At 55.3% G+C, this 15,729-nt stretch overlaps 1 protein-coding gene across 1 annotated transcript; it reads right to left on the reverse strand.

The window, feature by feature from the left end:
* Nucleotides 1–51: 51 nt before the first annotated feature.
* On the reverse strand, nucleotides 52–8,321 carry XYLT2 (xylosyltransferase 2). Its single transcript, XM_064728597.1, has 10 exons — nucleotides 7,185–8,321; nucleotides 6,560–6,735; nucleotides 6,061–6,263; nucleotides 5,588–5,668; nucleotides 5,221–5,437; nucleotides 4,651–4,827; nucleotides 3,566–3,828; nucleotides 3,263–3,458; nucleotides 2,540–2,873; nucleotides 52–2,171 (listed from the first exon to the last, which is right to left on the reverse strand). Exons 1-10 carry the CDS (start codon nucleotides 7,459–7,461, stop codon nucleotides 1,849–1,851), a joined length of 2,247 nt encoding a protein of 748 aa, XP_064584667.1. The 5' UTR covers nucleotides 7,462–8,321; the 3' UTR covers nucleotides 52–1,848.
* Nucleotides 8,322–15,729: the final 7,408 nt, after the last annotated feature.

The raw sequence follows: 15,729 nt of genomic DNA on the forward strand, positions 1-15,729 counted from the left end.
CGAACTTCCCCCACCCATTCCATAACACCACAAAAACCCGACACACCAAACTGTAGAGATAGAGATGTATTTGTGGTGATGTTGCATATTTAAGACAACTTTATATAATGGTTCTGACACAGAGTTTTGGCATCTTCCAGTGTGTGGCCCTTCTCCCCCCACATTCCTCCACTGCCGCAAAGCACCCCAGGCAGAAGTGGGTGCAGGACAGGGGGGCTGAGTGCCAGCAGGTACCTGCCCTCACACACAGAGGTCTCAGTCCCCTCCGTTTTACAGTACACATCTTGCAACACCCACATCCTTAAAATTGTAGACTGGGAGTGTCAGACCTGCTGGGCGGAGAGAGCTGGGACATGGGAGAAAAGTTAGGATGGCACAGATCCATGGAGACAAAAAAACCCCACCAGCTCCTGAGACCCTGCTTTGAGCAGAGTTGGGCCAGATGGGCTCCAAATTGTCCCCAGCTGTGAAGTGTCTTCGAAGGATGAAACCAAACCAAGACTTCTCCAGGCAGCATCAGTCTTGGAGAGAAGAATGTTAGAGGCAGTTCCCAAGGACATCCTGGGGGCACTGCAGGGAAGGGGGATGCTTCACTGCAACCCTTCCCAAGAGGAGGTGGCGCCTTTTCCCTCTGGAGCAATGGGAAGCAGAAACAGCGGAGGGAGGATGGGGCTGGCCAGACCTCCTCTCGCCGCTTTGCATTTTGCCCAGGGAAGCACAGCAGGTCCCAAAAGCTTCTGCCGACATGGGAGAAAAGAAAATGTTGGGTCAAGGAGCTGTGGCACAGGGCAGCCCTCCAGGCACGGCTCATCTGCAGCAGCACATGGGCCCTGTGGATGCTATTTTGGCAGGGGATCAGGGCGTCCTTCTGCTGAAGTGGAGACAGAAGTGGCAGGGTCTACAGCGCAGCTTGTTGGGCCTGACCCACACACTGAGCACTCCTCAGTCACTGTTGCACAACATACCAGGGCTCCAGACGTTTGGCATAGTTGGGCAGCTGCCCCACAATCTGGGGGCAACCCTGCCCCAAGGCCAACAGGTTACAGGTCCCCAGCAGCCCTCGGCAGGAAATGGGCAAACAGCAAAACAACAACAATAATAATAAAATAATAAAAAAGGATGTAAACGACCCAGCACCCTGTCCTGTAGCACCAGGACACCCAAGGGAACAAGGTATGTTACAGTCTCAGGGGAAATGGAGACACAGGGACTTCCCGGCCAATGCGGGGTCTCGTCTCTATTGCACTTTTGCATCATATATATTTCTATATATATATTTATAAAAATACAAACTAAAGGGCTGGGGTGGAAAGGATGAGATGTAAACCCTAAGCCAGCAGCAGCTCCGTGCACATGGCAGGTTTTGACTCATTCTGCTTCTGCCAATCCCCAGTCCCTCATCAGCCCACCAGGGCAGCAGTCAGCAACAAGGGCCCATCCTGCCAAGTTCTAGTCTGGGGTGGGCAGGATGCTGAGCTGGTCAAGAGCCTGCCCACTCACCAGCCATCCCTCCCTCCCTCCCACATCACCCTTTCCTGAAGCTCCAAGGCCTGGAGAAACACGCAGCTTTTCCCAGGTGCCTGCCATGCCCCCACAGGGATGGGCACTCCAGCACGCTCTCCCTGGCCAGCAAAGGCTCATTCCCACAGAGATGGGCAAGACGCACCTCATGCCTCATTGCCCAAAATATCCCACAGGAGAAGGTTCTCCCCTGCCTGGATGTTCCCATTTTCTCTTCCTTGAGTGACTACGGTGCAAATGGCACAGGGTGATGTGGTCCAGAGACACCCCCCAGATCAGAAACGGAGGATGCTCCCTGCTCCCAAGGCTGCCCTCTGGCTGCTCCTGCTACCTCAGCCGCCCGTCAGGTTTGACAGGCCCCAGTTCTGATTTGGGGTCCGGGGAGAGGGAGCTCCAGGAGGTTTTGCTGCAGGTCTCCAGGGGAGCGCAGGCAGAGGGGCTGCTGACACAGACGTTCGCTGCAGACCAGAAGGTGCCGATGGCAGCGTCCGCCCAGTCCTCCAGCTCCTTGCCCGTCAGCCGCGCCTTCTGCGCCGCATCCTCCTCCGCCGCCTCGGAGCGCGGCAGGCTGAGGATCCCGCTCAGGCCCTGGAAGTTCTGGTCCATGTACTCGTTGCGGGGGGGGCCACCATGCAGCCAGCTGCTGTCATCTGGGAAGGGAGAGAAAAGAGAGGGGATGAGCAGTGCAGCAACATTCTGGCACCCTGCAGGTCCTAACCCCAACTCCATTGGGGCACAGCTCCCCATTCCTTTGCAACCCCAGCTCCCGTCCAGCACAAGGAAAGGGACGCTGCCGCAGGAAGGATCTCACTGACATGGGCCAACGGGCTCTCCACAGCTGCCAAGGGGACGGCTCAGTCTAAGGATTCACATGGGCAACGGGCACCAGTGCTGGTGTAGATAACTGGCTCCAACCTGGTCATCAGCTGCAGCCCAGGGGCCAACACAGGGGGGAAGCACTTTGGACTGCCCACAGGGACACCCGCTCATCCAGCCCCAAACTCCAGAGCATCCTCACCTTTCCTGAGAGGCTGCTTGCTGTTGAAGGTCTGAGGCACCACCAGGAACTGGTTCTCCCCCAGAGGCTCCCAGAACTGGAGGAGGCGGATGGTCCAGACGCCAGGGCGCAGGGGATGGTTGAGGGGGGGCTTGTACTGGGTGAACTCTGCCTCAGCATCCACCGTGATGTCGTAGGAAGCGGCAATGACATAGGTGGGGTCAATCCACACCACCGTGGCCGTCAAGTTGGGGCCCCGTGACCATTTCTGCATGGCCACCGGCTCATCAAAAGGCCCCATCAAGCCTCCAAAATTGCGAAAGAGTCTTTCCTTGGGGTCCCACTCTGTGCCCACCTGGAGGGACAGGAAGGACAAGCAGTGGGACACTGGGCAAGGAGACACTATCTGCTGAGGTTCTGTGTTTCACCTCCCCCAAAATAGAGAACACATAAACGTTGGCATCCAAAGCAATGGACACTCCACGGATCATGCACCAGCACTAATTCAGTTGTGCAAGGCCTCCTGCAGCTGCAGGCACTGGATCTCACCTGCCTCTGAAAGATCCCCTGAAGGCCTACTCACCAACAATCAGCTCTTCACAAATAAACCAAACTCCCAGATAAAGGTTTCTCTTCAGAAACAATAGCAGCTCAGTGTCCTTCTGTCCCCACTGCATGCAGGTGGGGCAGAGGAGGAATGGCAGCACAGTGCAGGAGAGCCAGGGAGAAAAGTGCCACATGTACCTCTAGGTTTTGCAAGCGGTTTGCCTGCCCTCCATGACCGGACAGCTTCAGAGCTCCTTGGGGCATCATCCACATCTCCAAGGATTCAGTCTGCCCAGTTGCCAAATTTTGCACTTCCTGCATCACCAGGTAACCCTGGAAACGGTCGTCATAGAAATATAAGTGCACACTGGAGGGGAATCCTCGAGGCTCAAATCTGGAGAGACAGACAGAGAGGTTGCATATCTGAGCATAAGCATACTTCTAGCACAAGATAAAGGCCTCCATTTGGAGCCTGGGTTGAGACCACAGAAAATCCCCTACCTGCAGAGCTTGTCAGCCTTGGCTGCCGGCGTGGAAGAGGCTTTGCGGAGCCCCAGCCTGGAGAAGGCTGTATAGAAGGTGAGGGTGACATCAGTGAGACCGCTGAGCCCATCCACTCGGTCGTAGACGTTTTCCCAGTAGGCCTTGAGGGCCGGGGTGTTGGCGGGGTAGCTGCCGTAGAGGTGCGTGTCCAGGATCTCCAGCACCTCCTGATTCACCGTCGACTCAAACTTGCGGGCAAAGAAGGTGGGTCTGGAGAGTTGCTGGAAGAGCACAGGCATTTCTAACAATGTTTGGGGCACCCACTCTGCCCTCCCACTCCAGCATGATCCATCCTACCCACTTTGAAGGCACAGGCTAAAGACCAGCACAGCACAGCCAGCCTGAATGTGGATCCTCTATGACAGGATCAGTTACTGGGAATGCAGATGGGTGCCCATCTCTCCCACCAACTTCCCCTTTCTGTGCTCAGAACTAGCCATGTGTCATCCAGCTCCTTTGCTGCAATCTTTACTCTGATAAGCCCCCACCCACCAGAGCCACTGCTGAGCCCTGCATTAGCTCTGGCCAAGTGGCACAGCCTGCAGGAACAGTGTTTTGGGCTCTGCAAGCCTGGAACTGCTGGAAAATCCTGCCACAACTGTTCTTCTCAGGGCTGGCTCTATCTCCCCTAAGCCTCCTGTGGTCAGTCCACATCCCCACATACTGAGAGCATGGGAGACATTTCATCACAAGGCATTCTGACCTGCCAAAGAAACAGCACTCTGAATGGGTTTTACTATAAAGGCATTTCCCTCAAGTGATACGTTTGCAGGGAAAGAGCAGGAAAACAGGAGAGAAAGTCTAGGAATAGGAGCAATGCTGCAAGCAGAACCCTGGCTGCAGGGCAGGACAGTCAGGATAATCCTACTGCCTGTTTACAGACACATCTACACTGAGCCCCACTGGGGAACCTGATCATGCTCCAGTCTCTTGCAGGGACATGCACAGCAGCCGGCACTGCAGCCAGGGTGCCCACAGGACAGCTCAGAGAGAAGAGAACAGGGAGAGGAAAAAGCAGGAAGAGAAAGGAGGATCTTTTTCACCTGTAGCCGAAGGAAGTCCTGGGGTTTGAAGTCATTTGGGGAGCACCCGCACCAGTCGACTATGTGTTTATATTGGCACTTACAGCCCAGCTTCCGGTTCCAGTTGGTCACTCGGAGGTTGTTATCGACCAGCGTCTCACAGGCGTGGCTGTTCTCCAGGACCGTGTGGAAGAAGGACTGTGCAAGGCAGAAAAGGGGCAGGACACCCAGTGGGATGGAGGACAGGTGGTTAATGGAGAACCCCACTCATACAGGAGGGCAGACCTCAACTGCTACTGAACAGAAATTTCCCCGTTCCCAGCAGAGGGCAGTATTTGAGGGACCAGGCTTGCACCAGTCCTCATCTGGCCCAGAGGGTGACTGGACCTAAAGCTGGCTTGTGTGTAAGCATTGACCCCTGACCTATCTGCTCCTCTCTTCCCTCTTTCATACCTAAGTCTGGAAAAGGGGAGGCACAAAACTGCCTGAACAGAACCAGCAACACCCTTTGCAGATACCCAGAGCAGGGATGAAGTGGGAAAGATATGTGTAGGAAGAAAATCTGTCCTGTGGCCCACAGGCAGCACCCACCTCAGCTGGCAGGAGTGTGTAGGTGTAGAACTGGCGCAGCTGGGACACCAGCTGGTCCTCAGCATAGACCACATACTCCACAAAGCTGCGTGTCAGCGAGAACCAGTCAGAGCCCCCGTCCACCACGATGCCCTCGGGGATGTGGCGCTCGCCCAGTCGCCACATGTGGGAGTCACACTCGTGGAACAAGCGGTCCAGGCCCTGCTTCTTGATAAACCTGGGCATGGGGATGAGGAGTTAGGAGTGTCAACCACCTTGCAAAGTGCAGATGCAGAACATCCCCTCCCTGCCACAGCTGTTTCAGTTATTTTCTGAAACCCCTCGTTTTCTGTTCCTCCAGTTCAGCTCTGCCTCTAGCTGAGATTACCTGGCGTTGTCTCGGCCATGTGACTTCAGGAAGTTCTTATCTCGGTATTTGGACAGGAACATCACCAGTTCATCATTGGTCCTGAGGTGGAAATCAGGAATCATTAATGCTGCTGGGGTGAAGCAGCCCAGTAAACACCCATTCTGCAAGAGCCATTAGACCCAAGGAACACAAAGCTGCTGACTCAAAACCTTGTTCCACCACTGGGCAGACACAGCCTCTCTGCTGTCTCATGCTTCACATGCATGCTCTCCTACAAAACCCAGACCACAGGAAAAAACAGCTTCAGAGGTACTTGCTGGGCTCCTCCGCATACATGGGTCCAGCCTGGCCCCAGAGCACCATCACCAGCATGTGGGTGCAATCTCCAACCCCCTCAGCTCCCTGCTCCTCCCTGCCCCTCCCAAAGCTTCTGCACCCCCACACAGCCCCAACACCTCCAGCCCCCTCCCCTGCCCCAGTAAGGCACTCACCTTGTGGGGTAATCAGTGGCACTCAGGTTGATGAAGAAGTCCCAGGGCCACTCAGACAGTTCCAGCAGGTCCTTCATGCTCCGCAGGTACATCTTCAGCAAGCTGGCACCTCCCCAGATGGTCACCATGCGCCAGGGTGTCACTCGGATGTTGGGGTAGTGCCGGGCCAGCTCCACAGCCTCGCGATGGAGGTAGTTGGAGCGCTGCCAGGGAACACGGCTCACCCTCAGCAAGGAGCACATCCTCCCTGCCACCAGCCCAGAGTCAGCCCTTGCAGCAGCCTCCACAAGGAGAGAAGCATCAAACAGGGCAGGGGGGAATAGATCCTGCTTCCGTGGGGTTGCAGAAGTAGCGGCAGAGGGTCACAGCTCCACAGCAGTGAGGACTAACCCTATCCAGCCACCTTCCTCACTCACCACCACTCACGCCTCAGCTCTGCTCCCTCTGCCAGGGACCCATGGAGCACTGTTAGCACCCATTCCCTCACCCCTGCACACACCTTGTCAACGTGGATGTAGAAGAAGTGCTGCTGGTGGTACACGGCCTTGATGAGCCGCTTCAGCTGGCGGATGGCCCTGCCATGCACCACCAGCATGTAGGCAATGCGCACAGGCTTGCTGGGGGGCCCCTGCTGCAGCCGGCTTTCGTCCCACTGGATCACAGGGCTGACCTTGCCTGCATGGGGAGGGAGAGGGCTGTCAGCCACCCCCATCCTTGGTATCTACTACCTGGAGCTCCTGAGCAAGGCAGGGGACAGCAGGGAAGCACTGCACCCCAAACCGGCTGCAGTTCCAGGGCATGGTGGCACATGCAGCCCCTTGTGTTACACTGATGGGGGATTTTGGGAAAGGGGGTGTCTTCCCTTGGTGCCTCAAAACAGAAAATGCAGCTGGGCCTGGCTCCGACCCCTGCAGAACTGCAGAGTAGGATGAACAGCCCAATTTAAGAAGGCTGGCACAACTTTGACTGGATTAGAGAGGCAGAGGTAATCTGGGAATCAGTGACAGATTGAGGCTGCTGTTTGCCAGGTGGGACACCTTGGTGACATACAGAAGGTGGCCTACCAGCCTCCCAGGGATATTCCCAATGCCCAGGGTGACCAGGAGAACCCCAGTAGGACTCACCTGAGAGCTGGCAGTGGCGAGGCACGGACTGGGGCATGAGGCTGCCAGCCCGGTGCAGACACACCACGTTGGCAATCTCCTGTTGGCACTGTTTGCTGCTGGCCCGGGCCAGCGCCGACAGGGCGTCCTTGCCCGTGATTTCGCACTTGGGGGTGAAGCTGTTGTCAGTGGGCTGGGGAGCCCCCTCCACGCTGCCCGTGTCGCCCTGCTGGAAGATGGCCAGCTGGGCCTCCCCACGCAGCTCGGACAGGTTCCTGTGGCTGGAGGAATCCAGCATGGCCGGCAGCCGCCACCCTGGTTTGTGCCTGGCCGTGACGGCTCTCACCACCTTGGACACCACGGCGCCGGGGCTGTCCGGCCGGCCCCGCCAGCGGCCGTGCTTGCGGCCGGCGCTGCTGCGGCGCCCGGCAGAGCTGTCCGAGTCCTTGGCGCCGTCGCTGCTCTCGGGAAAGCCAGCCTTCTTCTGCCGCTCCTGGCGTGGTGCATGTGGATGCACAAGAGAGGACAGACAGCATTAACTCGGGCCTGCTGCTCCCTAGATCTGTCAGCATCCTCCTCAGAGCATCCCTTCCCAGTCCCCACAGAGCTCAATGCTGCAGCATGACAGATGCTCCAGGAGCACCCGCTGTGCAGCACAGGACATTACACAGCCCCTTCATCACCCAAAACCCCAGGCTAAGACCCAACAGCAGCCCCCTGCCCACACCCCCATCATGAGGATAGCCAGTCTCACTCTCTGTGGTTGGGCTGCAGACTAAATGGACACAGTGGGTTGTGTCTGCACCAGCCACCCTCTGAGGTCTGCCCACCTGCAGGGACATCCCTGATGCTGGAGATGAGCACTGGGCTGTACTTGCTGGTGATGGTCATTTCATTGTGAGATTATTGGACCAACTCTTCCCTGCCATGACCATGCTGTGAACCCAAGCCCAGCACAGCCAGAGTCACAGGCAGCCACAGCTGTGCTCTCTGGGCTGGAAGCACTGGACAGGAATAGACCAAGGCCCTGCCCATGCACCCCTCCCTGGATCCTGGCTCCCCATGCTGGGCTGGGGCAGGCACTGCCATCACCACCTTCCCTAGAAATCCAGTCACAAACCTCCTGTGGAGCCCAGCAGATGTGTAAAGGGAGCACTTAATTATGCTTTGTTACCTCTGCCAGGCTGGCTGAACTGCAGAGACAGTCAGCCTTGGGGAGAGCAGGGAGCTGGGAGGTTTGGGTGCTGCTCTCATGGGAAAGAACTTTCCCAGTGAGTGTACCTGGGATGTCAGGGCCATGTGCTCTGGCCTCTGCAGGCACTCCTGGATGACAGACAGGCAGCTGCCTGCTCCAGCCCAGCCTCCCAGGGCTGTTCCACACAACCCCCAAACTCTGCCCAGCAGCTGTGCCAGGCACCACAGGGAGCTGTAAGGAACAACCAGGGGTGTTCCTGAGCAGCAGCAGCTCACAAGGATGGACAGATGCCTCACAAGGACAGCAGAACTGAAGCAGCCCCTGGCACAAGACTCCCCTGAGGGTGCAGCTGCTGGGAAGGTCACAGCCAGGAGAAAGCACGGAGTGAAAAGGCTGGAAAGCATCTGGTGTGATCTGCCCATTTCAGAGTCCCCAGACTACCCATGGTGTGCTGGCACAGCCATGGCCAAACCACTGCTTAAATCCCAAAGGGTTGGTTCAGCAGGGATCTGCCAAGCCTGCCTCCACCCAGACAGGTGTCACAGGCAGTGACCCTTCATTAGTCACCATGCAGGACCATCTGCTCCAGAGCTATAAACCTGTTTTCCCCACAGAGCATCACAGGAGAGGGCAGCTGGAAGGCCACAAGTGAGGAGAGAGTATCTGCCATGCTCCTACAGGAAGAGACTTGCTGATCCCACTCACATCCTGCACTCCCCAACACACCTGACTGTGGGGACACCCCCTATTCAAGGCCCACCCGTGGTTACAGTCCTGCTCATCCCCCTGGAAGGAGCCCTGTTCCCAGCTCAGGACCATGCCTGGCTGCCTCTCCCAGTAGGGAAGTTGTTAGAAGCATTGCCAGCCCTTCCAGAGCTGCCAGCCAAGGAATTCGAGGGTTTCTAATTATTGCACCACAGCACAGTGATCCCTCCAGCCCAGCCTGGCAGGGAATGGCTCTGGCCACATTGTTCTGCTGTATTTAAGACCTGTGTGGGACAGCCAGTGAGGGTGCCCATCCCCTCCTTCTGACACACAGATGACTCCAGGTGCCAGCCAGAGCTCACTCAGAATCACAGACTCATTTGGGTTACAAAGACTCACTAAGATCACCCAAGTATGAAACCCCAGTCAAAGCCACCACTAAAACATGTCCCCAAGTGCCACATCTACCCATCTTTTAGATACCTCCAGAGTCTGTGACTCCACCACTTCCTCATCCAGCCTGTTCTAGGTCTTCACAGCCCTTTTGGTGACAGTTTTCATTACTATCTGACCTAAACCACCCTGCTATAACTTGACACCATTTCCTCTTGTCCTGTTGCCTGTTACTGGAGAGGCTTGTCCTGTTCTGCCTCCTCCAATGTGACACTGCTGCCCCAGAGTGAAACAGAGCCATGGGGCATGTACCTGCCTGCACCCCATCCCCTGCACGGGTCCCAGTACAGCTAGCAGCCCCTGGTTTCTGCAGGATTCCCTCTCTGGCTGCCTGACTGGTTTCTGCACACACCAGCACTCATCAGACAAAAGCAGCACCAAAATGTTCCAAAGTCATCAGAGGAATCCTGAGTTAAAATGGCTGGAGTAAGTCCCCTAAAACCAAACGCTTTGTCAGGAAAAGTAACTATCAAGGAATCTCTTCTCAAGAAGAAAAGACACTTCATAGGAAGCTTCTCTTGTGGCCACAGCACACAGAGGACACCAACACACCAGCCCCAGAGAGGTGCCACCTCCTGCCTGGACAGACAAAGACAGGAGACCCAGTGGCTAAAACACTGCAGTGACAGATCCTCTTCTCCACCCACAAGGAAACTCTGTGGTTTGAGTTTTACTGGTGCCAGCTCCACCACGGACTGAGAGCTTCAGGAAGCTTCTGTGCTCATCCAGGAGCTGTGGGTGTCACAATGACAGAGGCAGGATCGCTCTGGTCTCTCAGGCTCACACTCGTGTGGGGAGACACTCATGCTGACCACAGCAGGAGTGGGAATTTCCTCTCTCATCCATCAGTTTGGATAGGAATTGTGTTGTTTGATCCTGGTGGAACAAGATTAATTTGCTTTCCAGGAGGAAACACAGTGCTGATAGGCAGATGGACACAGACCCAAATACTCCTGGTCTGCACTCCATAAAGAATCTGCTTGGTAAGCAGAGGGTGCCTTGCAGGACCCCAGAACAGGGCTTGGGAAGAGAACTGATGGATCCAAGAGGCACAGCCAGCTCCACAGCACTTCCAGGACTGGAGTGTCTCTTTCTGTCTCCACAGCCCATTCATGCTGGGGATGAGCTGTGCCCATTAGTGGGAAGGAGCCATTTACTGTGGCAATTAAGAAATCCCAAACTGCCATGAATCCTTTCAGGCCTGCAAGGTCAGACTCTCCTGGGACTGCTCCTCTGGCTTTACCAGAAATGCCCTTAGGGAAATGGTGTCTCCTCTAGGTCTGGCCAAAATCAGACAGCAGGACGGCACAGAGACCAAGAGCTGTGCATTTTATAAGAATTGAGGTTAATTGGACTTTTCCCAGCTTGCTAATGGGTTCAGGCTGTCTGTGAAGTTAAGGATGGTTCTTGTCTTCTCCAAAGAGGCTTTCAACTCCCAGGACTGCTGGTGGTGAACCAACTCCTCTCCAGGAAAGGGGACCCATGGCCAAACCTGTTCAGCTGCCCAGCTCAGGGATGAGACATGGGGAAACCAAGCAAGGCAGGATGAGCCAAGCTGTGAAGGGCAGGAGCAGAGAACAGCAGACAAACAGTGCAGGATGGTACAGAGGGAAGGAGAAGCCAGGATGGGTGAAGTAATTTGATCAAGGTTACAGAACAGGCAAAGGAGCAGTTGGGCACTCCTTGGTGCCAGATCAGTCCGCTCTCATGCTTCCAGTGCCTCCAGATCACGATCCTCTCCTTGCCACATTCACTCCCTGGTTCTGTGTTGGTGATGGGCATATGGCAGCACATGAGGGTGCTCATGGCCATTTCCTGTGGGCCAGGAGGAGCCCTGAGGCTGGGAATTCACCTGCTGAATGAGTGGTGTCACTCCAGAGACCTTCCCCACAGCACGGGGCTGCCTGTTCCCCTTCTCACCTCTTTGCTCTCAAGGAAAGCGTCCTAGACCTGCTGACCATGGGATCACCCTCCACACTAGGGAGGCAACAGGAGGCTTCAGCCACTGGTCCACACAGACATAGCAGACCTGGACACAGTCTGGGCAGCTCCCAACAAATAAACAAATCCAAATTAACAACCCACAGGTGGGAGCTTTGTTTGAAGGTGGCAGCAATGGTTCATCAGCCTGGGTCCTCTTTGATACCTTCTCAGTGTCTGACCTTGGGCAAACTCCTTCACCAGACCATGCCTCAGTTTCCCCACACTCACAAGAAAGAAGTGATGCATTTGGCCTTAGCAGGGTGTTCTGGTATAAAGACATCAGCACCTCCAAAAGGTCCTTGTACTCTCCCACATCACAGGAACACCTCTCACCAGAACAGCTACACAGGCGCTGACACAAACCCGCCAGCTCTCTGAACTCCATGGTTTTTGATTTGGGTGTCCCTGACCAGTTCCCCACAACATCCTCCAAACCACAAGTGCAAGATCTCCATCAAGTCCCTCATACTCCTTGCTTTATGCCAGACCCAAAACAAACCCCCTGGGTCACCAGCTCCCCTCCTCAGGTGCTGTGACCCTGCACCGCTGCAGCCAGAACGGCCCAGGCAACCTCCTGCTGCCCACCCCAACACCGCCAACACCTTCAGGAGCCTGAGGCTGCAGGACCCCCATCCCGGCTCTGGGCATTGCCAAGCCCACAGAGCCCACCCCAGGACCCCCATCCTGGCTCTGGGCATTGCCAACCCCACAGAGCCCACCCCGGGAAGCCCATCCTGGCTCTGGGCATTGCCAAGCCCACAGAGCCCACCCCAGGAACCCATCCCGGCTCTGGGCATGCAACCCCACAGAGCCCACCCAGAAACCCCATCCTGGCTCTGGGCCAATGCCACCAGACCATCCGCTCCAGCAGAGCCCACCCAGGAACCCATCCTGGCTCTGGGCCTTGCCAACCCCACAGAGCCCACCCCAGGAACCCATCCTGGCCGGGCCTTGCCAACCCCACAGGCCCCACCCCAGGACCCTCCCCGGGCCCCCAAACCCACCCCCAGCCCCATGCCCCCCAGACCCCCGAGCACACCTCGCTATCCCCAGGGCACTGTCCCTCCAGCCCCCCACGGCCCCCCAGCACCCATCGCCCTCCCATGACCCCCCCAGGCCCTCAGCACACCTCGGGCCTCCTCGGTCCCCGCGTTGTCCTCAGCCCCCTCACGGCCCCCCAGCCCTTCTATCGCCCTCCTTCAGCACGGCCCACCTCCACCGTCCCCCCGGCAGGCCCCGGCCGCCCCCCTCCCTCCCGCGCCACAGCCCGCCGGCCACCATCGGCCCGAGCCCGGCCACAGCAAAGGCGAACCGTGCGCCGCCGCTCGCCACCAGCTTGCGCACATGGCCGACCGGGGCGCGGAGGGCTGCGCGGGCCGAGGGCTGGCTGGGCGCGGGGCGGGCATGCGGCGGGGGCGGGGCCTGTGAGGGAATGTGAGCGTGTAAATGAGAGTGAATGAATGTGAGGTAATTAGTGGGTGAACAGCTAATTAATGTGAGTAAATGTGAGAGTGAATGAATGTGAGCTAATTAGTGTGTGAACAGCTAATTAATGTGAGTAAATGTGAGAGTGAATGAATGTGAGTGTGAGCTAATTAGTGTGTGAACAGCTAATTAATGTGAGTAAATGTGAGAGTGAATGACTGTGAGTGTGAGCTAATTAGTGTGTGAGCAGCTAATTAATGTGAGCAAATGTGAGAGTGAATGAATGAGCTAAGTAGTGTGCGAACTACTAATTAATGTGAGTAAACGTGAGAGTGAATGAATGTGAGCTAATTAGTGTGTGAACAGCTAATTAATGTGAGTAAATGTGAGAGTGAATGAATGTGAGCTAATTAGTGTGAACAGCTAATTAATGTGAGTAAATGTGAGAGTGAATGAATGTGAATGTGAGCTAATTAATGTGTGAGCTAATTAATATGAGCATGTAAGTAAATGTAAGAGTGAATGAATGAGTGTGAGCTAATTAATGTGAGTGTGAGCTAATTAATGTGAGCATGTAAGCAAATGTGAGAGTGAGTGAATGTGAGTGTGGGCTAATTAGTGTGAGTAAAAGTGAAAGTGAATGAATGTGAGTGTGAGCTAATTAATTTGAGTGTGAGCTAATTAATGGGAGCATGTAAGTAAATGTGAGAGAGAATGAATATGAGCTAATTAGTGTGTGAGCAGCTAATTAATGTGAGTAAATGTGAGAGTGAATGAATGTGAGCCAACTAGTGTGAGAGTGAGCTAATTAATGTAAATGTGAGAATGAATGAGTGCAAGTGTGAGCTAATTAATGTGAGTGTGAGCTAATTAATGTGAGGGTGAATGAATGTGAGTGTGAGCTAATTAATGTGAAAGTGAATGAATGTGTAAATGTGAGTGTGCAAATGAATGAGTGTGTGAATGAATCTGAGTGTGAGCATGTAAGTGAATGTGTGTGTGAATGAATGTGAGGCAATGTGAGTGTGAATGAGTGTGAGTGAATGTGAGTGATGTGAGTGTGCCCTGGGTGCACACGTGGCTGTGTGTGGCCCCCTGTGCCCTGCTGTGTGTGCCTGTGCCACTGGTGTCACCCCCCTGCCATGGCAGGGACACCTTCCCTCCCCCAGGTTCCTCCAAGCCCTGTCCAACCTGCCCTCGGACACTTCCAGGGATCCAGGGGCAGCCACAGATTTTCTGGGCACCGTGTGCCAGGGCCTGCCCACCCTCCCAGGGCACAATTCCTTCTCAATAGCCCATCTAACCCTGCCTCTGACACTGTGAAGCCATTCCCCTTGTCCTGGCACTCTGGGCCCTTGTTCTCAGTCACCCTCCGGCTCTCCTGGGCCCCTTTAGGCACTGAGGGGCCTTTAGGGACTCTGAGGTCTCCTTGGAGCCCTCTCTTCCCCAGGCTAAGCACCCCCAGCTCTCTCAGCCTTTCCCCTGTGAGAGCCCCTGGGGGTGGAAGTATCTCAGCAGCAGAAATAGGAAGCAGTGGCTGGGTGGCAATAGCAGCTCCTGGGAGCTCCATGACCTCCTGGGAGCTTTGTGGGCAGATTGTGCTGATAAAACCCAGGGAACATTGCAGCCTCAGTGCCCCTGAGGGCTTTAAGAGGAAGAACTTTTGATAACAGGGGCCTCCCCAGGCTGAGGAAGGGCTCTGAGCAGCCTGTTGAGCTCTAGGAGGACTTCCCCTTTGACAGGAGCAATTTAGACCATGCCTCAAGAGCTGAGAGCAACAAGATTGCATCAGCACCTGCACACCAGCAGGAAAAGGCTCCCTACCTAGAATTCTTTAGGCTGCAAAGGACTCCTAAGAACATCAAGATCATCCACTAACCCAGCACCACCAAGGCCACCACTAAACCATGTCCCCAAATGCTACATCCACGTGTCTTTTAGACTCCTCCAGGGATTGTGACTCTACCATTTCCTTCACAGCCCTGGAAGAAATTTTCACTAATATCCAATCTAAACCTCCACTGGCACAACTTGTGGAGGTGTTTCCCCTTGTGGCACCCTGTTTCCTCTTGTCCTGTTGCTTGTTACCTGAGTGAAGAGATCAACCCACACCTGACTACAACCTCCTTTCAGGTATTTGTAGAGAGTGAGAAGCTCCCCCTTCAGCCTCCTCCTGGCTGTGGTATAAATCAGCATCCCTGCCCTGAAACCAGATGGGTTGCAAAAAGCTACAGTGCCCAAATTCTCATGGCAAGGGAGAATTCACCTCTTTGTGCAAAAACACTTGCATGGAACCATGTGTGTGTAAGAGCTCAGGGTTTCTGCTCCCAGCCCACCACAAATGGACACCCATCCCTATGGCCTGTTTTTTGTGGGAGTGGATGGATAAATTGCCTGGCACTGGGCTGGAGAAGAGTGAGCACTCATGGGGGAGGGCACCAGCATGCCAGGGGCAGGACTACAGGGACTGTTCCAGTGGGGAGGGATGCTGCAGTAGCTGCTGGTGGGTTTGTGCTGGAGGAGCCCTTGTCCTTAAAGATCTGAGTTCCCACACTGCTGGGCACCAGCAAGGGGCTGGACCTGCTTTCAGGGTGACACTCTGCAACAAAGCCTTTAGCAGGTGGGAACCTGCTGTACAAACACAGTCACACACCACGGCCAACGCTATCAGATTCTTGGTGTCGCTGATAAAGCAGCAACAATTCACACAGAAAGTATTTAGTGGGTGCCAGAAAAAAGGTTATCAGCAAAGCAGAGAAGGGCAAGGTGATGGTTGCAGCCCACCTGTGTGCTCCCAGGCTGGGG

The sequence above is a fragment of the Zonotrichia leucophrys genome, chromosome 18 (assembly GCF_028769735.1).
Source record: "Zonotrichia leucophrys gambelii isolate GWCS_2022_RI chromosome 18, RI_Zleu_2.0, whole genome shotgun sequence".
Lineage (NCBI taxonomy): Eukaryota > Metazoa > Chordata > Aves > Passeriformes > Passerellidae > Zonotrichia > Zonotrichia leucophrys.

Bases quoted from the DNA above. Each gene is read 5' to 3' on its own strand.
- XYLT2 (XM_064728597.1), bottom strand. From the start codon at position 7,461: ATGCTGGATTCCTCCAGCCACAGGAACCTGTCCGAGCTGCGTGGGGAG. The intron at 6,264-6,559 runs GTGTGTGCAGGG...GTTCCCTGGCAG, and splicing joins TCTACATCCACGTTGACAAG to CGCTCCAACTACCTCCATCG. The intron at 5,438-5,587 runs GTAATCTCAGCT...CCCCATGCCCAG, and splicing joins CATGGCCGAGACAACGCCAG to GTTTATCAAGAAGCAGGGCC.